Here is a 25,130-nt window from a genome sequence, read left to right as displayed (position 1 = left end):
GGTTCTGCGATTAAAGCAAAAAAAAGCTGAGCGATCGCTCCAACCTCATTATATCTTTGTCTAAATGAGAGACTGCTTCAAAACATCTTGTTAGTTGCTGCTTACGTTGACATACTCATTTGACTAAGGCCCTGTGCGGTGGAATTAAAGAGCCCTGATTTGATTCTCCATCATCATTAGAATGAATTTGATACTCTCAAAGAGAGTCCATTTTCTCTGTAGGTAACACCATTAATTATAATCCACATAATAATTTACATTTCCTGTTGCTGCAAACTGGCTCAAATTTCATTTCAATCAGCAGTTAGTGATGACTGATGAGTGAGGTCTGTGATGTGGAGCATATGGAATAACTACTCTGCTAGATACATGTGTAAGGACCACAACAGCCTGCCTGACCCCCCTCATGTCTCACAGCAATACATGAGCATTTTAACCAACTTAAATCTGGCTAACAGTTGCCTTTGATAGTTTAAACAGACTATGCTATTGTACTTTTCACTAATTGTTTTCTCTTAGAGGGTGAATCCCTATGGTGTTTTTAGTATTGATTCACATGCTGAAGGTTATAGCCCTCTGCCTGCCTCTATAAGACATGAACTACCTTAGTTGTTAATGAATTGGATTGTACAGATCTCTTAATGGTGTTACTATAGATGTCCCCCAGTGCTACTGCAATGTGAAAAATCAGATGAAATCTCCTCCTCCTCTCCTTCCTTCTGCCTTCCATCTCCTTCCTCCTCTTCTCCCTCCTCCCTCTCTCTTATCTCCTCCCTCCTTCACAACCACCAGACACAGAGCTGATCCCATTCATCTTTTGTCAGCAGGCAAGAGCTCCAGCGTTTGCTCTGCAATAGTGATGGGCATTCCGAGTCTTTTCAGTGAGCCGATCATTTGGCTCCGTTCACATAAACGAGCCGGCTCATTTGGCTCCCAAACGGCTTGAAGCTGCAATATGTAACTTTTTGGGCGACCGGACCAAATTCACATGGAAATGTAAGTTATAGATCTGTCATTCACATTGATGGATGTAGTTGTTGGCTAATCAGCCCTGAGCTATCCTCGAGCCAGGCCCATCTCCCGGCTATCTACCTCTCTGTCAACCGGACGGGACCTCCTAGTGTTGACATGGAGCCCCGCCAATCCAACACGACTGGTCTGCCGACGAAATCGTCTGATGTGGTTTCAACAGGCTTCCCGTTACGACGTCGACCACGAAGATCCATCTGCTAGCCACGGCCCGCTAGCACACGCAAGCCGTGGCCTCTTGCTCGCCAGTGCTGTAGGAGCCCCCAAACTACCTCCGAACTCTCCTATTGCTGTTCACCGGACCTTATGATAACTCAGCCTGCTGGACTGTTCCTTTATACGGTACCGCATCCTGTTTATGTTTAGCCTCAGCCCAAACTTTGTCGCCATTACCAGCTGTTGTCTTAGCTCTCTCGAATAACACCTGTGATTGCTTTATGCCTCTCTTCCATGTCAATATGCCTTGCTTATTGCTGTTTTGGTTATTTCTTATTGTACTATTTCACTGTAGATCCCCCAGCCCAGCTCAACCTGCCTTAGATAGCTCCTTTGTCCCACCCCCCATACACGCGGAGACCGACTAAATCGGTGCCTCCAGTGATGCTATCTCTTTCATCGTTACCCAACGCTTAGGTTTACCTCCACTGTACTCATATCCTTCCAGATCCTTGTCTGTACATAATGCCCTGAATCTATTCTACAACGCCCGGAAATCTGCCATTTTTTTTCTCTGTACCCAACGGTACTACCTTATTCTACTCCTCCTCTGTTCCTCTGGTGATGTAGAGGTTAACCCAGGCCCTGTAGCCCCCAGTATCACTCCTACTCCCCAGGCGTTATCATTTGTTTACTTCTGTAACCGTAAAAGCCTTGGTTTCTTGCACATTAACATCCGAAGCCTCCTCCCAGTTATTCACTGCGTTAACACACTCCGCCAACCCTGATGTTCTAGCAGTGTCTGAATCCTGGCTTAGGAAGGCCACCCCAAAAAAAATCAGCAATTTCCATCCCCAACTACAACATTTTCCGTCTCGATAGAACTGCCAAAGGGGGTGGGGTTGCAATCTACTGTAGAGATAGCCTGCAGAGCTCTATCGTACTATCAGGTCTGTGCCCAAACAGTTTGAGCTTCTACTTCTAAAAATCCACCTTTCCAGAAATAAGTCTCCCACGTTTGCCGCATTCTACAGACCCCCCTCAGCCCCGAGCTGTGCCCTGGACACCATATGTGAACGCATTGCCCCCCATCTATCCTCAGAGTCGTACTGCTTGGTGACCTAAACTGGGATATGCTTAACACCCCGGCCAACCTACAATCTAAACTAGATGCCCTCAATCTCACACAAATTATCAACGACCCTACCAGGTACAACCCTAAATCTGTAAACATGGGCACCCTCATAGATATCATCCTGACAAATGTACCCTCTAAATACACCTCCGCTGTCTTCAACCAGGATCTCAGCGATCACTGCCTTATTGCCTGCGTCCGTAATGGGTCCGCGGTCAAACGACCACCCCTCATCACTGTCAAACGCTCCCTAAAACACTTTAGCGAGCAGGCCTTTCTAATTGACCTGGCCCGCGTATCCTGGATGGATATTGACCTTATTCCGTCAGTAGAGGATGCCTGGTTGTTCTTTAAAAGTGCTTTCCTCTCAATCTTAAATAAGCATGCCCCATTCAAAAAATTCAGAACTAAGAACAGATATAGCCCCTGGTTCTCCTCAGACTTGACTGCCCTTGACCAGCACAAAAACATCCTGTGGCGTACTGCATTAGCATCGAACAGCCCCCGCGATACGCAACTTTTCAGGGAAGTCAGGAACCAATATACACAATCAGTTAGGAAGGCTAGCTTTTTCAAACAGAAATGTGCATCCTGTAGCACTAACTCCAAAACGTTTTGGGACACTGTAAAGTCCATGGAAAATAAGAGCACCTCCTCCCAACTGCCCACTGCACTGAGGCTAGGAAACACTGTCACCACCGATAAATCTACAATAATCGAGAATTTCAACAAGCATTTTGCTACGGCTGGACATGCTTTCCACCTGGCTACCACTACCCCGGCCACCAGCTCTGCACCCTCCGCTGCAACTTGCCCATGCCCCCCCAGCTTCTCCTTCACACAAATTCAGATAGCTGATGTTCTGAAAGAGCTGAAAAATCTGGACCCCTACAAATCAGCTGGGCTAGACTGTCTGGATCCTTTCTTTCTAAAATTAGCTGCCGAAATTGTCTTAACCCCTATTACTAGCCTGTTCAACCTCTCTTTCGTAACGTCTGAGATCCCCAGAGATTGGAAAGCTGCCGCGGTCATCCCCCTCTTCAAAGGGTGTGACACTCTAGATCCAAACTGTTACAGACCTATATCCATCCTGCCCTGCCTTTCGAAAGTATTTGAAAGCCAAGTTAACAAACAGATCACCGACCATTTCGAATCCCACCGTACCTTCTCCGCTATGCAATCCGGTTTCCGAGCTGGTCATGGGGCACCTCAGCCACGCTCAAGGTCCTAAACTATATTATAACCGCGATCGATAAAAGAAAGTACTGCGCAGCCGTCTTCATCGACCTGGCCAAGGCTTTTGACTCTGTCAACCACCGCATTCTTATTGGCAGACTAAATAGCTTTGGTTTCTCTAATGACTGCCTCGCCTGGTTCACCAACTACTTCTCAGATAGAGTTCAATGTGTCAAATCGGAGGGCCTGTTGTCTGGACCTCTGGCCGTCTCTATGGGGGTGCCACAGGGTTAAATTCTCGGGCAGACTCTATTCTCTGTGTATATCAATGATGTCGCTCTTGCTGCTGGTGGCGTTCGGATCCACCTCTATGCGGACGACACCATTTTGTATACATCTGGCCCTTCATCTGGACACTGTGTTAACAAACCTTACAAACTGCTCTTAAACACTAGTAAAACTAAATGCATGCTCTTCAACCGAACGCTGCTTGCACCCGCCCACCCGATTAGAATCACTACTCTCGGCAGGTCTGACCTAGAGTATGTGGACAACTACAAATACCTAGGTGTCTGGTTAGACTGTAAACTCTCCTTCCAGACTCACATTAAGCATCTCCAATCAAAAGTTAGATCTAGAATCGGCTTCCTATTTCGCAACAAAGCCTCCTTCACTCATGCTGCCAAACATGCCCTCGCAAAACTGACTATCCTACCGATCCCTGACTTCGGCGATGTCATTTACAAAATAGCCTCCAACACTCTACTCAGCAAATTGGATGTAGTTTATCACAGTGCCATCCGTTTTGTCACCAAAGCCCCATATACTACCCACCATTGTGACCTGTACGCTCTTGTTGGCTGGCCCTCACTCTACATATTCGTCGCCAAACCCACTGGCTCCAGGTCATCTATAAATCACTGCTAGGCAAATCCCTGTCTTATCTTAGCTCACTGGTCACCATAGCAACACCCACCTGTAGTCTGCGCTCCAGCAGGTATATCTCACTGGTCAGCCCCAAAGCCAACACCTCCTTTGGCCGCCATTCCTTCCAGTTCTCTGCTGCCAATGACTGGAATGAACTGCAAAAATCTCTGAAGCTGGAGACTCTTATCTCCCTCACTAACTTTAAGCGTCAGTTGTCAAAGCAGCTTACCGATCACTGCACCTGTACACAGCCATTCTGAAATTAGCCCACCCAACTACCTCATCCCCATATTGTTATTTATTTTGCTAATTTGCACCCCAGTATCTCTATTTGCACATCATCTTTTGCACATCTATCATTCCAGTGTTAATTACGAAATTGTAACTATTTATGCACTATGGCCTATTTATTTATTGCCTTACCTCCATAACTTACTACATTCGTACACACTGTATATATATTTTCTGTTGTATTTTTGACTTTATGTTTTGTTTACCCCATATGTAACTCTGTGTTGTTGTTTTTATCGCACAACTTTTCTTTATCTTGGCCAGGTTGCAGTTGTAAATGAGAACTTGTTCTCAACTGGCTTACCTGGTTAAATAAAGGTGAAATAAAAACAAATAAAAATTGAAAGCAGGTCTAAGAAGCGAAAGATATGTTCTATGTGCGCTATTTCTATGCTTCCCTCTCAAGTTTAGTTTTTGCATCTTTTACCTTCGATTTTGTACACCAGCTTCAAACAGCTGAAAATACAATATTTTTGGTTATGGAAAATATATTTCACAGCGGTTTAGATGGTACAATGATTCTCTACACTATACTTGCTTGTTTTGTCACATAAACTGAAATGAGGCAAACTATTAAAATTTTAGCAACCAGGAAATGGCAGAGCAATTTTTGCATAATGCATCTTTAAAAATCGACATAGAACCATGGAAAAATTGTACATCTCCAATCTAAAGCCCATAAGTAGGCTACCATTATGTCAGATCGTGAAATGCATATTTAAAAAAACATTATTTTAAGCTCAAAAAGCAGTAGTAGCAGTATGCAAATCAGGGAGCCAAATGAGCGGCTCTTTCACCGATGTGATTCGGTTCCTGACGTTCACCAAAAAGATCATTTCAAAAAGAGACGTTCATTCGCAAACTACCCATCACTACTCAGCAACACTGCAGTGGCACCCAAGGGAGTCATAGACCCAGAGGCTCTTTCCCCTTAAGACTGGCCCTAACCAGGTCTGAGTAACACTGTGTACCACACATGCCCTAACCAGGTCTGAGTAACACTGTGTACCATACCTGCCCTAACCAGGTCTGAGTAACACTGTGTACCACACATGCCCTAACCAGGTCTGAGTAACACTGTGTACCACACATGCCCTAACCAGGTCTGAGTAACACTGTGTACCACACCTGCCCTAACCAGGTCTGAGTAACACTGTGTACCACACCTGCCCTAACCAGGTCTGAGTAACACTGTGTACCACACCTGCCCTAACCAGGTCTGAGTAACACTGTGTACCACACCTGCCCTAACCAGGTCTGAGTAACACTGTGTACCACACCTGCCCTAACCAGGTCTGAGTAACACTGTGTACCACACATGCCCTAACCAGGTCTGAGTAACACTGTGTACCATACCTGCCTTTACCAGGAACACAAGATCTACTCGTTTCAGGCTCTCACCATTGTAAAGCAATGTTACATTTTTCAATTATGAACATGGCACACTCACAGCGTCTAACAGAATACCTTACATTAATATTTAAAGTGCTGGCAGCCTACTGGTAGAAAATTAATCATATGCTGTTTTTGCTCTTGCTCGAGATCGAAGCGTAGGGACACAATATTGATCTCGATCCAGGTGAAAAGGCTCTTGGGCTTTAATGAACCCCGGCATAGCCTGACTTGTCTCTGTGTCTTTGGCCCAGCTCTTTACCTTGAACTCTGAGGTCTCCCCCCTGACCATTTGTCTTTCCTGCTCATGGTGTCTGTCTGCTACCTTTGTAACCCTTCTCTGTGGCCTGAGGAGACTCAGAGTTAAATACAGCTATGTATTGTCTTCTCATAGCCACCCCTTCTATACCAGTGGCGGTCGATGCCATTTAAGATGAGGGAGGACGCTATTTCTTCTTATGAGCATTTCTTTATTTCTATTACAGCATATTGGATGACTGCCATTTATTATTCCATTCACCCAGTTCAATGTAACAGCGATAGGTTTAGGTTACTACATGATACTTGAATTTTCCCTATACCCATCGTGAGGTTGCTACAACCTAGCCTATGAATTAAAGTATATAACATAGGTGCACACAGGTCGAGAGAAAAATGTGCATCTATCTGATCTAGGGTGTAATCATTAGTCCAACAGTTGCAAATTAGAGTTTCTATTGGACAAATTCAGGTATGTTTATCCCTGTTTTGTTCCATTTGTTTCCGTTTAAGAAACTTTTTCAACAGAATCGGCAGAATTAATACACCCCTGATCACGAGTAAACACAGTTCACTTTCTTAGCAGCCACGTTGTATTCCTTCTCATGTCTATGCACTCTCCTTCTCTCACCTTTCCCTTCGCTTGCGAAAAAACCTTTCCAAGCCAAACCATATCATAACCGCTAACCGCTACACACAGCCTACATCGTTGTCACCATATTAGATAAAGTAACGTCATAGTCAACATAACTAGTAAAACTAATGCATTAGTAAACCCGCTACAATCATGCAGTACAGTGTACAGTCAGTAAGCAGTTTAGCAGTTATACCGGCGTGCTCCGGTGGCAATAAATTAGTAAAACCAAAAGCTTACCTTGACTTGGAAGAGTTCCAGTTTTGGATAGTCATAGCCAGCTAGCTAACATAGCATCCCTCTGTTTGAGCCAGTTGTTTGAGTAGGCTAAACTAGCTAGCTGCATTTGCTAGCTAAGTAAGTGAAACTGAAAGTGAAAACAAATGATGAAATATAGCTATCTCTCTCTCTCTTGCTTCTCCTTAATTTTTGAAGAAATTAATTTGTTAAAAACTGTTCAACTATTGTCTTCTCTCTATTTGACTCAACTACTCACCACATTTTATGCACTGCAGTGCTAGCTAGCTGTAGCTTATGCTTTCAGTACTAGATTCATTCTCTGATCCTTCGATTGGGTGGACAACATGTCAGTTCAGGCTGCATGAGCTCTGACAGTTGTAGTACATCCTCCAGAAGTTGTCATAATTACTGTGTAAGTCTTTGGAAGTGGGGGGAGAACCATGAGCCTCATAGGTTTTGTATTGAAGTCAATGGACCCAGAGGAGGACAGAAGCTAGCTGTTCTCCGGCTACACCATGGTGCTACCCTACAGAGTGCTGTTGAGGCTACTGTAGACCTTCATTGGAAAACAGTGTGTTTTAATCAATTATTTGGTGACGTTAATATATTTAGAATAGTTTTATCTAAAAAGGATAACTTTTTTAATGTTTCACTATTAAAATTTTTATGAAATTCACTGAGGAGGATGGTCCTCCCATTCCTCCTCTGAGGAGCTCCCACTGTTCTATACATACATTACATGACCAAAATAATGTGGACACCCGCTTGTCGAACATCTTATTCCAAAATCATGGGCATTAATATGGAGTTGGTCCCCCCTTTGCTGCTATAACAGCCTCCACTCTTCTGGGAAGGCTTTCCACTAGATGTTGGAACATTGCTGCGGGGACTTGCTTCCACTCAGCCACAAAAGCATTAGTGAGGTCGGGCACTGATGTTGGGCGATTAGGCCTGGCTCGCAGTCGGCGTTCCAATTCATCCCAAAGGCGTTCGATGGGGTTGAGGTCAAGGCTCTGTGCAGGCCAGTCAAGTTCTTCCACACCAATCTCGACATGTTGTGACCTCTATTACTTAATGCATCATAGATTCAGCGTAAACTCTATTGCGTAAATTATCATACAACATCATTTTACGAGTTAAAAATTAAATATATTAATGTTGCTGACTATCAATGACACCTATACTACCGTTCAAAAGTTTGGGATCACTTAGAAATGTCCTTGTTTTCGAAAGAAAATAAAAAAAATGGTCCATTAAAATAACATCAAATTGATCAGAAATACAGTGTTGTTAATGTTGTAAATGGCTATTGTAACTGGAAACGGCTGATTTTTTAAGGAATACCTACATACAGTGGGGAGAACAAGTATATGATACACTGCCGATTTTGCAGGTTTAGTACTTACAAAGCATGTAGAGGTCTGTAATTTTTATCATAGGTACACTTCAACTGTGAGAGACGGAATCTAAAACAAAAATCCAGAAAATCACATTGTATGACTTTTAAGTAATTCATTTGCATTTTATTGCATGACATAAGTATTTGATACATCAGAAAAGCAGAACTTAATATTTGGTACAGAAACCTTTGTTTGCAATTACAGAGATCATACGTTTCCTGTAGGTCTTGACCAGATTTGCACACAATGCAGCAGGGATTTTGGCCCACTCCTCCATACAGACCTTCTCCAGATCCTTCAGGTTTCGGGGCTGTCACTGGGCAATACGGACTTTAAGCTCCATCCAAAGATTTTCTATTGGGTTCAGGTCTGGAGACTGGCTAGGCCACTCCAGGACCTTGAGATGCTTCTTACGGAGCCACTCCTTAGTTGCCCTGGCTGTGTGTTTCGGGTCGTTGTCATGCTGGAAGACCCAGCCACGACCCATCTTCAATGCTCTTACTGAGGGAAGGAGGTTGTTGGCCAAGATCTTGCGATACATGGCCCCATCCATCCTCCCCTCAATACGGTGCAGTCGTCCTGTCCCCTTTGCAGAAAAGCATCCCCAAAGAATGATGTTTCCACCTCCATGCTTCACAGTTGGGATGGTGTTCTTGGGGTTGCACTCATCCTTCTTCTTCCTCCAAACACGGCGAGTAGAGTTTAGACCAAAAAGCTCTATTTTTGTCTCATCAGACCACATGACCTTCTCCCATTCCTCCTCTGGATCATCCAGATGGTCATTGGCAAACTTCAGACGGGCCTGGACATGCGCTGGCTTGAGCAGGGGGACCTTGCGTGCGCTGCAGGATTTTAATCCATGACGGCGTAGTGTGTTACTAATGGTTTTCTTTGAGACTGTGGTCCCAACTCTCTTCAAGTCATTGACCAGGTCCTGCCGTGTAGTTCTGGGCTGATCCCTCACCTTCCTCATGATCATTGATGCCCCACGAGGTGAGATCTTGCATGGAGCCCCAGACCGAGGGTGATTGACCGTAATCTTGAACTTCTTCCATTTTCTAATAATTGCGCCAACAGTTGTTGCCTTCTCACCAAGCTGCTTGCCTATTGTCCTGTAGCCCATCCCAGCCTTGTGCAGGTCTATAATTTTATCCCTGATGTCCTTACACAGCTCTCTGGTCTTGGCCATTGTGGAGAGGATGGAGTCTGTTTGATTGAGTGTGTGGACAGGTGTCTTTTATACAGGTAACGAGTTCAAACAGGTGCAGTTAATACAGGTAATGAGTGGACAACAGGAGGGCTTCTTAAAGAAAAAACTAACAGGTCTGTGAGAGCCGGAATTCTTACAGGTTGGTAGGTGATCAAATACTTATGTCATGCAATAAAATGCAAATTAATTACTTTAAAAAATCATACAATGTGATTTTCTGGATTCTTAGATTCCGTCTCTCACAGTTGAAGTGTACCTATGATAAAAATTACAGACCTCTACATGCTTTGTAAGTAGGAAAACCTGCAAAATCGGCAGTGTATCAAATACTTGTCCTCCCCACTGTAGGTGTACAGAGGCCCATTATCAGCAACCATCAGTCCTGTGTTCCAATGGCACGTTGTGTTTGCTAATCCAAGTTTATCATTTTAAAAGGCTAATTGATCATTAGACAACCCTTTTGCAATTATGTTAGCACAGCTGAAAACTGTTGTGCTGATTAAAGAAGCAATACAACTGGCCTTCTTGAGACTAGTTGAGTATCTGGAGTATCAGCAATTGTGGGTTCGATTACAGGCTCAAAATGGCCAGAAACAAATAACTTTCTTCTGAAACTCGTCAGTCTATTTTTGTTCTGAGAAATGAAGACTATTCCATGCGAGAAATTGCCAAGAAACTGAAGACCTCGTTCAACACTGTATACTACTCCCTTCACAGAACAGCGCAAACTGGCTCTAACCAGAATAGACAGTGAAGAGGTGACTCCGGGATGCTGACCTTCTAGGCAGAGTTGCAAAGGAAAAGCCATATCTCAGACTGGCTAATAAAAAGAAAAAACACAGACACTGGACAGAGGAAGATTGGAAAAAAGTGTTATGGACAGACGAATCGAAGTTTGAGGTGTCCGGATCACAAAGAAGAACATTTGTGAGACGCAGACCAAATAAAAGATGCTGGAGGAGTGCTTGATGCCATCTGTCAAGCATGGTGGAGGCAATGTGATGGTCTGGGGGTGCTTTGGTGGTGGTAAAGTGGGAGATTTGTACAGGGTAAAAGGGATCTTGAAGAAGGAAGGCTATCACTCCATTTTGCAACGCCATGCCATACCCTGTGGACGGCGCTTGATTGGAGCCAATTTCCTCCTACAACAGGACAATGACCCAAAGCACAGCTCCAAACTATGCAATAACTATTTAGGGAAGAAGCAGTCAGCTGGTATTCTGTCTATAATGGAGTGGCCAGTCACCGGATCTCAACCCTATTGAGCTGTTGTGGGAGCAGCTTGACCGTATGGTACGTAAGAAGTGCCCATCAAGCCAATCCAATTTATGGGAGGTGCTTCAGGAAGCATGGGGTGAAATCTCTTCAGATTACCTCAACAAATTGACAACTAGAATGCCAAAGGTCTGCAAGGCTGTAATTGCTGCAAATGGAGGATTATTTGACGAAGCAAAGTTTGAAGGACACAATTATTATTTCAATTAAAAATCATTATTTCTAACCTTGTCAATGACTACATTTCCTATTAATTTTGCTATATTTCCTATTCAAACTCATTTCATGAATGTTGTCATGGAAAACAAGGACATTTCTAAGTGACCCCAAACTTTTAAACGGTAGTGTATGTGTTCACTTAAACTTCTGTCTGCTATTTCTATATCAAATCAAATGTATTTATAAAGCCCTTTTTACATCAACAGATGTCACAAAGTGCTTATACAGAAACCAAGCCTAAAACCCCAAAACAGCAAGCAGATATATACCAATATACCTTTGTATTATTTATTTATATATTAGGGAAACACAGCTCTACAGATGCTGGCACCACCTTAACAGCTCTTTGCCCAGCCCTCTCAGATGTCTGTCTGTCTGTCTGCGCCTCTCAATGATTCGGTTTCATTAATCTACTACAATTAACTTACCTAAAGCCCCACACCAAAACCCTTAACAGGCTGAGGAAATAATGACCTTGATGGCCAAGAGAACACGTACTACAGTGATTACTACGTCGCCATTTTAATTTCAATACATGACTTCATGATTTAATAGAAACAGTTGAACAATTACACATGGGGCCCTCCAGGTGGTTGAATAAGCAGAATTCTCTAATTTCCTGTGGGAGGGAGAGATCTGCATGAAGAGAAGCATGCAGGAGCCTGAGAGCATTGAGAAGAGGAAATTGCCACTTAAGGGTAATGGGAATAGTCAGCTGGGTTGACCTTCCATGTCGCAGTGAGTGGAGGGCTCTGCTCCCTCATTTTTAGAGAAAGTACGAAGATGAATGCATCCACTTATAGGAACATACAGGAAGCAATGGGGGCCACACATGTCTGTCTTTCCGTCTGTCTGTCAGTCATAGGATGGTGCTGGGTGATGTTTATGGTATATTGTCAACAACAACAAAAAAATATCTAAGAATACAGGGGTTATCTATTTCCCCCAGGCAGCCATTGTTTCTATTAGTGGTTTTATCACCTTAGCCGCCTGTTTGACATTACCTCTCCAAGCACATTTGTTATCGCTAGCTACTTAATTTGGTAATTTACAATTAAAGTCATGCACATCCTTGGAGTAGTTAGAGAAATCTGGCATCAGGCCTCCTGTCCTAATGGTACACACTACACAGTAACACAATTTTCTCTCCCATTACTCATAGTCTTGCTAGTATTCAATACATGCTGCTCAGGAGACTTGGGGTGCTTCCCAAATGGCACCCTATGGGACACAATCCTAATAATATTACAGCAGCAGACAGGGCTTGTTTACTACCAGCAAATGCAATCATAGAGAGAGAGTGATTCAGATTTTCTGAATTGAAACTATGTTGTATGTTGGGGTTTTTCTAGGCAGAAACTTTAGTAAGACTCTGACCATGCTGCTCCCATGATGAAGAAACTCATGTAATTCATGTTCTTAACCACAACGTATTGTAGCATATTTGCAATAGTATATTAACTTGTTTGATTTATATTGTCGGTGTAGGCCTGCAAACTGTCAAAGAAAGATAAAGTGTGTATGTACTGTATATGGTTTTGTCATTGGGGTGTCGGCACTCAGCACAGTAGTTCTATTGTTTGTTGAAGAAATACTTGTTTCAGTAAAAAAATAGGTATTTCAGTAAAAAAATGGGTAGGGAATAACAAGACAAGTTATTCGCATGAGAGTCGAGATTATCAAAGAGATCCCCAGTTTAAATTAATTCTTAATTATTCTCTCTCATTTCTTCGCCCTTTCTTATACATACACACACATTGTTATTGTGGACAATATATATTAAATGACTCAGGTTTGTAATAAATGTATTCATATTATTCACTCACATCCTCTCAATAGCAGCAGTATCAGCATGCTCATTACCCACAGTGCTCATTTTGTGCAAAGGGCCTCTGGAGGACAAACTCTTACATCATGATCGTCTATGTGTAATTTTAATGAATAACATTATAGCTTTGTAATGGAAAATGTACAGTATCAATTCCATATAAATGTAATCTTGAACAGGATTTGATGAAATGCCTGCACAGTGGAATCATGGCATATAGCCTATACACAACGCCTCTGAATGTTCATTTCTACCAGTGGCTCTGAGGAACAGCATTTGTAATAGAGACCCTGATTAATGCCCAATGGAGCTTAAATGTAATGAGCCATTGAATCTGATTCTGTGCCAGAGCTGCTGAAGGAAATGTTTCACTGCACGCTAGACTGGTATATCCAACTAATCAAAGGAGCTCAATGAGGCCAGTCTTATATAGGAAATAGCTATGAAATGTGTAGTCGAAACAAGGAGACTTCAAATGACAGCTTTCCTATGCACAAGAGACCGGGTTTTATAGTTTACTGAAAATGCAACTGCTAGCTTTTCAAGTTGATTCTCCTCTAAATGGGAGATGGTGGAGTGAACCATGTCAGTCTCTCTTTTCCATTGTGTTGTCTGTTAAGATACCTCACATCATCCTATACTCTGGGAAAATGGCTGGAGAGAGAAAGGCATGTAGGTCTGAGGAGAAGTGCGTTGTCATGGCATCCAGGGTGTACGTTTTGGGGAAGGGTTTGGTCGCTGGTAGAGGAGATGATGCCCTGTTTCTGACATGAGTCATGTGACCTTTCTGCTATCATGACTGTGGCGCTCTCAGCTTGGTTTTGTTCCGCACTGAGAGAGCAAGAGAGAGAGAGAGAGAGAGAGAGAGAGAGAGAGAGAGAGAGAGAGAGAGAGAGAGAGAGACTAACTATTTGCACATTGTTACAACACTGTATATATACATAATATGACATTTGAAATGTCTTTATTCTTTTGAAACTTCTGAGTGTAATGTTTACTGTTAATATTTATTGTTTATTTCACTTTTGTTTACTATCTACTTCACTTGCTTTGGCAATGTTAACACACGTTTCCCATGCCAATAAAGCCCTTAAATTGAAATTGAAATTGAATTGAGAGAGAGAGACCAGGTGCTGTTGGTGCGGAGCCCCTCATTTTCCCCCTCTGATCCCCCCTCTCTTCCTGTCAGTCCCCTCTCTGCACATGGCTCCTCAGAGACACACAGAGAGAGAAGAGGACACATCACAGAGCCCATCATGATGCTCTTACTCTGCCTCTCCTTCAGGGCCACCTAAGACGGAACGCATCATACTGCCGTGTCATAGGTGACTGAAACCATCCACTGTTTTGTTTTACATAAGCCCCTCTGTAAAGTGTTTTCTTAACACTGCCGTGTTCTGTGTGTGTGTTTGTGTGTGCATGCATTTGTGCGTGCGTAACCCCACTGAGCCCATTAACCCCACTGAGCCTGTGAGAGGGGAGGTGACTGGGTTCTACTGGCTAGGCTATAACCTTTCAGATGGTGCTCTACTATACATAGTGACTAAGCAGCAGTGAGTGAAGGAGTCGGTCAGTTGAATGGACTGAGGAAAGGCTTTTACTACAGTCAAGGTGCAGATGGTCCACATTCAGACCACGAGTCCATTCATACAGTGAGGGAAAAAAGTATTTCATCCCCTGCTGATTTTGTACGTTTGCCCACTGACAAAGAAATGATCAGTCTATAATTTTAATGGTAGGTTTATTTGAACAGTGAGAGACAGAATAACAACAAGAAAATTAAGAAAAATGCATGTCAAAAATGTTATAAATTGATTTGCATTTTAATGAGGGAAATAAGTATTTGACCCCTCTGCAAAACATGACTTAGTACTTCGTGGCAAAACCCTTGTTGGCAATCACAGAGGTCAGACGTTTCTTGTAGTTGGCCACCAGGTTTGCACACATCTCAGGAGGTATTTTGTCCCACTCCTCTTTGCAGATCTTCTCCAAGTCATTAAGGTTTCGAGGCTGACGTTTGGCAACTCGAACCTTCAGCTCCCTCCACAGATTTTCTATGGGATTAAGGTCTGGAGACTGGCTAGGCCACATCAGGACCTTAATGTGCTTCTTCTTGAGCCACTCCTTTGTTGCCTTGGCCGTGTGTTTGGGTCATTGTCATTCTGGAATACCCATTCACGACCCATTTTCAATGCCCTGGCTGAGGGAAGGAGGTTCTCACCCAAGATTTGACGGTACTTGGCCCCGTCCATCGTCCCTTTGATGCGGTGAAGTTGTCCTATCCCCTTAGCAGAAAAACAACCCCAAAGCATAATGTTTCCACCTCCATGTTTGATGGTGGGGATGGTGTTCTTTGGGTCATAGGCAGCATTCCTCCTCCTCCAAACACGGCGAGTTGAGTTAATGCCAAAGAGCTCCATTTTGTTCTCATCTGACCACAACACTTTCAACCAGTTCTCCTCTAAATCATTTGGATGTTCATTGGCAAACTTCAGACGGGCATGTATATGTGCTTTCTTGAGCAGGGGGACCTTGCGGGCGCTGCAGGATTTCAGTCCTTCACGGCATCGTGTGTTACCAATTGTTTTCTTGGTGACTATGATCCCAGCTGCCTTGAGATCATTGACAAGATCCTCCCGTGTAGTTTTGGGCTGATTCCTCACCGTTCTCATGATCATTGCAACTCCACGAGGTGAGATCTTGCATTGAGCCCCAGGCCAAGGGAGATTGACAGTTATTTTGTGTTTCTTCCATTTGCGAATAATCACACCAACTGTTGTCACCTTCTCACCAAGCTGCTTGGCGATGATCTTGTAGCCCATTCCAGCCTTGTGTAGGTCTACAATCTTGTCCCTGACATCCTTGGAGAGCTCTTTGGTCTTGGCCATGGTGGAGAGTTTGGAATCTGATTGATTGCTTCTGTGGACAGGTGTCTTTTATACAGGTAACAAGCTGAGATTAGGAGCACTCCCTTTAAAAATGTGCTCCTAATCTCAGCTCGTTACCTGTATAAAAGACACCTGGGAGCCATATATCTTTCTGATTGAGAGGGGGTCAAATACTTATTTCCCTCATTAAAATGCAAATCAATTTATAACATTCTTGACATGCGTTTTCCTGGATTTTGTTGTTATTATTCTGTCTCTCACTGTTCAAATAAACCTACCATTAAAATTATAGACAGATCATTTCCTTGTCAGTGGGCAAACGTACAAAATCAGCAGGGGCTCAAATACTTGTTTCCCTCACTGTACAGAGCATGAAGGCCACAGCAAACTGCAATCATAAAGGCGTCTGCAGTGAATGTATTACCAGTGGCTGGTGGATGGTGAGAGTATGGGTCTCTGCTGGTAGTAGTTCCTTTGTGTACTGTACAGTACAGACACATTATAGTAGCACATTGCACTCAAAGAAGCTGTGTGTGTGTGTGTGTGTGTGTGTGTGTGTGTGCGTACTTTGTGTATTTACGCTTGTATGCATGTCTTTGTTCATAAACTGTATAATATTACAACCATGATGTGTAGTGTAAAGAGCTGAGAACTGACACCTCTCCAGCCACATTAGTGTTAATCAGCGTTGGTGCTTCAGGAGAATGGAGCTGGTGGTTGCCCCGGAGTCAGCTCTGTTGATGGGTGTGTTGGAAACTTATCACCACACTACTGCGCTTTTGATCTGTGCAGGAGTGTTAGACACAAAGCAGGTTAGCTGCATCAGTTAACGAAAAGAGCTGAGGTAGTAAAAATGAACCTTGAAAAAAGAAAAAAAGCTTTGCATCCCTCAGCAATTCTAATCAGAACGCGACCATAACCAGCTATTTTGTGGTGTGTGAGTGTGTGTGTGTTTGTGTGTACCGTCCTTGTATTTTCCCTTCCCCGCTGCAAAACAGACTTCTGAAATGGAAGTAAGGCGAATGCACATTCCAGGGTTAGAAATAGCATGTTTGGATTGTTATGAACCTTGCAACCACATCTGGAGACATTATTCTTGGAAGACAGGTCATTATCCTGCGAAGCCAACTGAGAAATGTATGGTGGAAATAAAAAACTGAACAATAATTGGGACCTACCACTCAGACAACCACTGTAAATGTCTGGACAGTGGTTACAACCTGGCCCTGCATCATACCACAGCAAAACTTATGAGGGCTGGTTTAGTAACAGCAGTGAGATCAAATTAGGTTTGTTATTAAATCTTGAGAGGTAAGGGCCAGAACTCTCTCGCTCATGTAGTTGATGACTACATAGTTTGGACTGTAGTTATTGAAGTGTAAAACCTGAGGACACTGTCTGATTCTTATTACTCATAGGAAATGGACATGCGTGATATTTCACTACCCTGGCAGAGCAGCAGAGTAGCGGTTTCCAGTCGGTCAGACCATGGTACCAGAGCTGGCTGAGAAGACAAGGCAGCCACAACAGCCCACCCTGTCCACTTCTATTTACAAGACAGGAGTTTCCATTTTCAACAGAGACATTTCCATTTGCAGGGGGGGGGGAGAAGCCTCCATTCTCACCAGTAGTGTCGTCGTCCCCTAAGGCGAGGCGGTGTGTTAGAGCCATTTTTACTGATGTTATATTTGGCAGTCTGAGTGAGAGCCAATACTGCTCCAAATGTGTCACAGTGTCAGAAGGTCAAGGAAAGCATGCCCTGTACTCCTTTTAATGTGACTGATCACTACATGTACACAAAGTTATCTGTGTTCTACGTGTAGAACCAGGAATGAAGTAGGCGTTGATGAGTAAGCAAACCAAGGCATAAAAGAGAGTTGGTTGTAGAGTGCCTCCGTATAATTTATCTGCAGAGAGATAGCTGAATTCCTATCTATCGCCAGTGGTTGAGCAGAGGGGAAAATTGGCCTGACACTGACTTCATGGAAATGTGCTGCCAGTTCCCAGAGCAGAGCTTCTTATGATGATATGTGTTTTGAAGGAACTATGGCGTCATGAAGCTCTGATTTACTAAGAACAGCAAGCCCTGTGGATGTGAAAACTCAATATGTGATGGAAACAAGTCCGGCAAACTCTATCTGTGTTTATTACTTGGTTTCTATAGCAATATGATCATTCACTGGACGTGCTACCTTGTCCCGGACCTGCTGTTTTCGACTCTCTCTCTCTCTCTACCGCACCTTCTGTCTCGATCTCTGAATGTTCGGCTATGAAAAGTCAACTGACATTTACTCCTGAGGTACTGACCTATTGCACCCTCTACAACCACTGTGATTATTATTTGACCCTACCGGTCATCTATGAACGTTTTCTCATCTTGAAGAACAATCTGGCCTTAAATGGCCATGTACTCTTGTAATCTCCACCCGGCACAGCCAGAAGAGGACTTTCCACCCCTCAGAGCCTGGTTCCTCTCTAGGTTTCTTCCTAGGTTCCTGCCTTTCTAGGGAATTTTTCCAAGCCACCGTGCTTCTACATCTGCATTGCTTGCTGTTTGGTGTTTTAGGCTGGGTTTCTGTATAGCACTTTGTGACATCTGCTGATGTAAAAAGGGCTTTATAAATACATTTGATTGATTGATTAACAATATTCTTCAGTGGTTTCACGTTTAAAGGGATACTTCAGGATTCCTCGTGGATACCATTTTTATGTCTCTGTCTGTGGTTCGAAGGAAGTTGCTAACTAGCATTAGTGCAATTTCTGATTAGCGTTAGCACAATGACTGGAAGTATATGCTAACTGCTAGCATGCTAGTAGATACCATAGACTTCCAGTCATTGCGCTAACGCTAGTTAGCATTGTCTCGCAAAACTACCTCTAACTTCCATCATACAGGATGCAGACACACAAAAATTGTTAATCTAAATCTGGGAAAGTAGATAAAGGGCTTCATTGCCAAAATCCCAAAGTATCCCTTTAAGAGACTTACTCAATAAAGGCAGAACATTGGTACAAACGTGTTATTCTCTGAGTGTTGTAAAAGGATCCTTTTTTGCAGAGAGAACCCGTCCTTTCAATTCTCCCTGCACTGTGTGCATGTGGAGCACTGATAAGATTAAATACATTTAAATATATATTCTGCTTTTCTTCCTTTAGTACAGCCTAAATGACTGTGGGTGGAAGCGCTTGACTGCAAGGACCAAAGCCAAATCTCAGGCTTCTGAGGGCTTAAAGCAACATAAACAACTGTATAGATGCTGCATTCCTTTACACAGTTTACACGGTGGTTGTGAGGAGGCTCGAGTCGGGTTTGTATGACTGGTGTTCATTCCTCTCCCATTCGAGACTCTTATTACTCTGTGCTGAGTGTGCTTAAGTGGCACTCATAGAGCCGCTACAGTCACTCCCGACCTTCTTAGATTAGGAGCCTGTGGACTTTCTCCTCTGTCTGCCTCTGTGAAAGGACAACACCCTTTAGACTTAGGGAGTGTGTGTTCTATTGTGCTACTGTATCAGTGTCCGTGTGCACAGGGTATGCAAGCTGTTCTTTTGTTTGCGTTGTGATGTGTGTGTGTGCAGAGGTGTAGTGGAGGGTATGCACAGTTATACGCCGTATACCCACCTTTTTTTCATTGGGCATTGCGTATACTCACTTCCTAATCTCCACGATACGTATCAAAGTAGTGTAGTGGAGGTATACGCTGTATCAATTAATAAGGCTGATGGAACAGATCAGAATGTTTAGCTTAAAATGTTGATAAACTGGCCTCCTTAGTGGCGCAGCGGTCTAAGGCATTGCATCGCAATGCTTGAGGTGTCACTACAGACCCGTGTTCGATCCCGGACTGTGTTGCGGCCGGCCGCAACCGGGAGACCCATGAGGCGGCGTACAATTGGCCCAGCGTCGTCCGGGTTAGGGGAGGGTTTGCCCGGCCGGGATGTCCTTGTCCCATCGTGCTCTAGCGACTCATGTGGCGGGCCGGGCGCATGAACACTTACACGGTCACCAGTTTTATGGTGTTTCCTCCGACACATTGGTGCGGCTGGCTTCCGGGTTAAGCGAGCAGTGTGTCAAGAAGCAGTGTCGTGTTTCGGAGGATGCATGGCTCTCGACCTTCGACTCTCCCAGGTCCGTTCGGGAGTTGCAGCGATTGGACAAGACTGTAGCTACCAATTGGATATCACGAAAAAGGGGTAAAAAAATATATATACTGTATATTTCTTTATAAACTACTATTTCTTGACATTTTAAGCACAGCAATGTGCACACGGCAGTAGGCCTACGCGCGAATGTTCCAAAAAGCAATTTGCGGGAAAACACCCTTCTAAAATGCACACAGCACATGCGAGCGGTTTCATGGGCAGAGATGGAAATATCCGTTAGAAATTTAGAAAGAGGGGAGATCTAAATATGCAACAACTATCATGGATTCCTAATATGACTAGGATAATGCCTTGGTGCTGCTAGACAATGAAAGTTGATTTGAAAAACAATAGAACAGGAGAGCGCATATGAGGAAGGGAGTGTGTGGAGGGGGGCTCTCAACAGGAACAGGAGTCTACGTGGAGGGGTGTGGGGGGGCTCTCAACAGGAACAGGAGTCTACGTGGAGGGGTGTGTGTGTGGGAGGATGTTGCTTGTGTGTTTGTTTGCATGCAAGGGCGTGTATGAGTGGGAATGTGTTAGGTGCTTGCGATCTGAGAGTGTGTAGCTCTGTGTGTTGAGTGTGTATATTTCCTGGCTATAAGGGGTGTGTGAGAGAGTAAAGCTGAGCTGAGGCGGTCTGATCTGGTCATGGTGTATGTGTTCAATCATGGGGCTGACTGTGTGGGGCTGGTGAAGTATGCTGGGCCATCGGAGACGAGGAGAGGGCCGCTGATGTCAGCCCTGCGGTATGCGCTAGCTCACCAACAGGGCCCGCCGCATTAATCTGAAAGCTGACCCCCCCGTTGTGCTTCTATTTCTAGGGCGTGAGCGGAATGTCCGTGGATGAGAAGCCTGAAGCCCCCATGTACGTGTATGAGTCAACGGTTCATTGTACCAATATCCTCCTGTGCCTGAACGACCAGCGGAAGCAGGATATCCTGTGCGATGTGACTGTCCTGGTGGAGGGCAAGGAGTTCCGCGGCCACCGGGCCGTGCTGGCCGCCTGCTCAGAATACTTCTTGCAGGCTCTGGTGGGACAGGCCGAGAATGGCTTGGTCCTCAGCCTACCTGAGGAGGTATGTATCTACTGTATAACACCTGTGCATAACCTCTATAACACCTACTGTATAACACATAGTATTAGTTTCCACACCTGGTCAAACACACAGTCAGACATTCACTCCGATCTGGTTCTTTTGACTGTTTCATCATCAGCCTGTTTTTATCACTATTCACTTCATAACTTCTGTCCAATATCAACGCTCTCTTTGCCATGAATGGTGTCAAGATTAATTGTGTCAGGGAGGATATAAGACATCCTAACAATGTTTTAATTGAATCTGTGAGGTCTTATAGCTGAAGGGGAGCGAATGAGAGAGGGAGTTGAGCTAGCGATGGTGAGATGATGTAGAACCATGATTACCAATTATCACCTCTCCCGCCACTCTCAGCTCTCTTCAGCTCCTCAGCTCTCTGCAGCAGGTAGCACTTAACTCTGTGACTGACGCCATCTCAACAGTCTTCTCCCTCACACAGCCAACACTTGCTGCTTCCCCTTCACACACACACACTGCTGCTTCCCCTTCCCCTTCCCCCCACACACTGCTTCCCCTTCCCCTTCCCAGCACTCCTGTCATTCCAGCCTCACCCCTTCAGAACACCCCAACCCCCACCACCCATAGATGTGTCATAGTGATACAAATTCTCCACTGATATATTGATGTCACACACTCACACATCACATACACACACGTGGCACACAAAACTGGGCCACACACCACGTGTGAAGGAGCTGTGTGTTTCCGAGCTGTGTGGGGTTGGAGCTAGCATGCATTAATAATGTAACGCCTGTCCAAAGACTTTTACTGTTGCCTCGATAGCTAGAAAATAAGTCACCATCACTCCATCTCTGTGGAAATCTCTCCTGAAAGATCAATCGGTTCCTGTCTAATGTAAAATTAGCATTATGTGGAGTGAGTAACTATGGGTTACTCCTGGGAATGGCTCTGCGACTATTCTCGGTTAACCCAGAACTAAAGTCATGCGTAATTTGTTAGATGCTCGATTAATTATGGGTCCATATGTGTATAGAGAAGAGATAGAACCAGGATCGGAACCGGAATGAAGAGCTCCACCCTCCCTCTTTGCAAGTTATAGGCAAGTCTATGGGCCAAATGTGACCCGTTTCAGGAAACTAGGCGTATGTCGCGGGTCACTACTTCACAGGAGAGCTGTTTGAACTAAAGCTTATTTTTATTTTTATCAGAATGCGTTTTTTGGCAGAAATGCCTTCTGGAACATGTGAACTTTCATGTGCCTTAATAACAAACTTGTATGCCATCTGTAAATAGGAATAAAATTGTTAAATTACGAGCCTAGTTGGTTTAGCCACAGAAAAAGACAGCAACCTTCCCGCTAGCCATGATTGGCTAAGATAATGAATGGGCTGGACATGCCGAGAAATGAGTTCGGATTGGTCTGCCATATAGCACGCTTCTGTCTATTTGAGCTGGTCAGTATGTGTAGGTAATCCTGTCTAACAAGGCTTTAAATATATATATATATCGCTTAGTAGAACTGCATTGCTGCAAGTGTTGCTCCGGATTACACCTGTCTCCAGATTACATCTTCAAGCTAAGGGCAACCATGGCATCCGTGACAGGGAGAAGCGTCCAACCATGATGTATACGGGTAAGATAGTCTAGCTAGCTACATTTTCAGATATTACACGTTTCTAATTTTGACAGAAAGTCGTTTTAATTTCAAGTTCAATTGTACTGCTAGATAGCTAGCTAACGTTGCTCTACTAGTTATAGCCTAATGTTAGCTAGCTAACATTGAACCTGGTTGGTTAGCTACCTACAGATTCATGAAGGGGAGTAACGTCATGAGTTGGGATTATGGTTAATTGTTTAGCTAGCTAGCTACATGTCTTAACAAAAGACTCCACTATGCAAGGATCCATTTCAATAGAATGTCACTGCGACAACTGTTGATAGACGTAGCTGGTAAATTCACTCTGGCTATCTACTTCGATTACAGAGCACGGATATTACACGTTTCTAATTTTGACAGAAAGTCGTTTTAATTTCAAGTTCATTTCAAGTTAAAGTGTACTGTTAGCTAGCTACCTAACGTTAGCTGGCTGGCTCACTAACTAACGTTACCTGTATGATCTTATTATTCGTATCTCAGAGCCATTTGCTTTGCTAGTTATAGCCTAATGTTAGCTAGCTAACATTGAACCTGGTTGGTTAGCTACCTGCAGATTCATGCAGGGTAGTAACGTCATGAGTTGGGATTATGGTTCATTATTTAGCTAGCTAGCTAGCTACATGTCTTAACAAAAGACTCCACTATGCAAGTAACCATTTCAATAGAATGTTCATGATGTCAATGTGACAACTGTTGATAGACGTAGCTGGTAAATTTGCTCTGGCTATCTACTCCGATTTCAGAGCACTCTCATCTGAGTGTGCCAGAGAGCAGAATAACTGACAAATTTACAAACGCTCAACACCGTTGAATATGGCCGGTGTCAGTAAACGTTGGCAAAAAAGCGTTATTAAATTGTTGCCATCAGCATAGTTGCAGTCACCAACGGTCTGGATAACATAAAAACAGCCTAACCATCTCTGCTAGGGCGAATAAAATGGTCAGAGTGAGCTGTTCTCTCATTTGTGTCTGGAAGTTGCTAGCAAGCTAGCCAACGTTAGCTTGGGTGCTTGACTGCTGTTGTTAGGACAGAACGCTCGGATCAACCCTACTCCTCTGCCAGAGCATCCAGTGTGTGCTCTGAACGCTCCGAGAGCGAAACGCTCAGAATTTACGAACGGACAATCTGACAACGCTCTGAGTTTACGGGCGGGGCTATAGCTTAAGAGGGTGTGAACGATGCTGAATGGGTGTAGACAAAGAAGAGCTCTCCAGTGGGTGTACCAAAACATTCAAAGGCCATTTTCTCAAAAGTGAGGTTACAAGTTTATCAACTTTCAAAGCTGAATTACTTTCCCATTGTTCCTCAACTGTAGTATATGATGTATAATTTTCTAGTTCTGAGTCTCTACTTTTATCCAATGTAAAAAACACTATTTCAAAATTTGCTACATAAGACCGAATCGAGCCGGTCGGTCACAGTCCCCTCCCCTTCCGAAATTCAAAAGACGCTAACACCTGCGAAATCGTGATTTGTACAATTTACCAGAACTAATACTGCTCGGTATCTCACCCTTCCCATTGTATCATGGCAGATCTACGGTACCATTTATGTTTACTTAGTCTGTCCATGAGAGATTACTCTGCGACACACCAAAGCAGGATCCCTTTCATTCACTCTTTCTGTGTAATGCATAATGCATGAGCGGCTGTGTGTTTAAGGTGTGGAAAGAGTAATGTTTCAGAAAGAGCCTGTTTCTTTAAAGTAACTGTCCAGTGTTTCCAGGTTTCTATGAAATATGACCTATAATTCATTATGAGTATGAGCTAAATAGTTTTCCTTCCAAATGTTTTTTATTAAGTATCTTAAAAAGCAGCTTTTCTGTGTTGGAATGGTGTGGGCGTACCCCAACAACAGAATGGTGTAGGCATATACCGGTCATTACAAATATTTGTGCAAATAGACCGCTGATTGGCCAGCTCATCCTCCTCAGGAGGATGACATCATCCTCTATGAGGAAATAGCAAGCATGTTTGAAATGGTTTGTTTGAGATACAAGTTTGAGGTGGGGTTTTTGAAGTGTTTTTTCTCAGATTATGCTTTGGCCACAAATACAAAATTATTTGGGTATGAGTTAACAGAATATGAACTTTTAACATGCTTGACCCTAAATAAGCATTATCTTGAGTAAGTAGGTAAATATATTAGGTCTACTGTATAAACTGGGTTGTAAACTGGTTATTCAATAGCTCGGTCTAAGAGACGGGTTG

At 43.7% G+C, this 25,130-nt stretch overlaps 1 protein-coding gene across 2 annotated transcripts in view; it reads left to right on the top strand.

Moving 5' to 3' along the window:
* LOC121552898 (transcription regulator protein BACH2) overlaps nt 1–25,130 on the top strand; it is a 124,859-nt gene that overhangs the window by 53,072 nt on the left and 46,657 nt on the right. The window contains exons 1-2 of one of the 2 annotated variants that reach the window (XM_041865992.2): nt 14,364–14,495; nt 21,026–21,280. In XM_041865992.2, the coding sequence (XP_041721926.2) occupies nt 21,038–21,280 (243 nt within the window). In that variant the 5' untranslated portion in view covers nt 14,364–14,495; nt 21,026–21,037. Of the gene's footprint in view, nt 1–14,363; nt 14,496–21,025; nt 21,281–25,130 lie in introns of those variants that run through there. The other variant, XM_041865991.2, reaches the window with a different exon arrangement.

The sequence above is a fragment of the Coregonus clupeaformis genome, chromosome 36 (assembly GCF_020615455.1).
Source record: "Coregonus clupeaformis isolate EN_2021a chromosome 36, ASM2061545v1, whole genome shotgun sequence".
In the NCBI taxonomy this organism is placed as follows: domain Eukaryota; kingdom Metazoa; phylum Chordata; class Actinopteri; order Salmoniformes; family Salmonidae; genus Coregonus; species Coregonus clupeaformis.
Note: the sequence above shows the minus strand (reverse complement) of the source record. Positions and strands in the feature narration are given on the sequence as shown.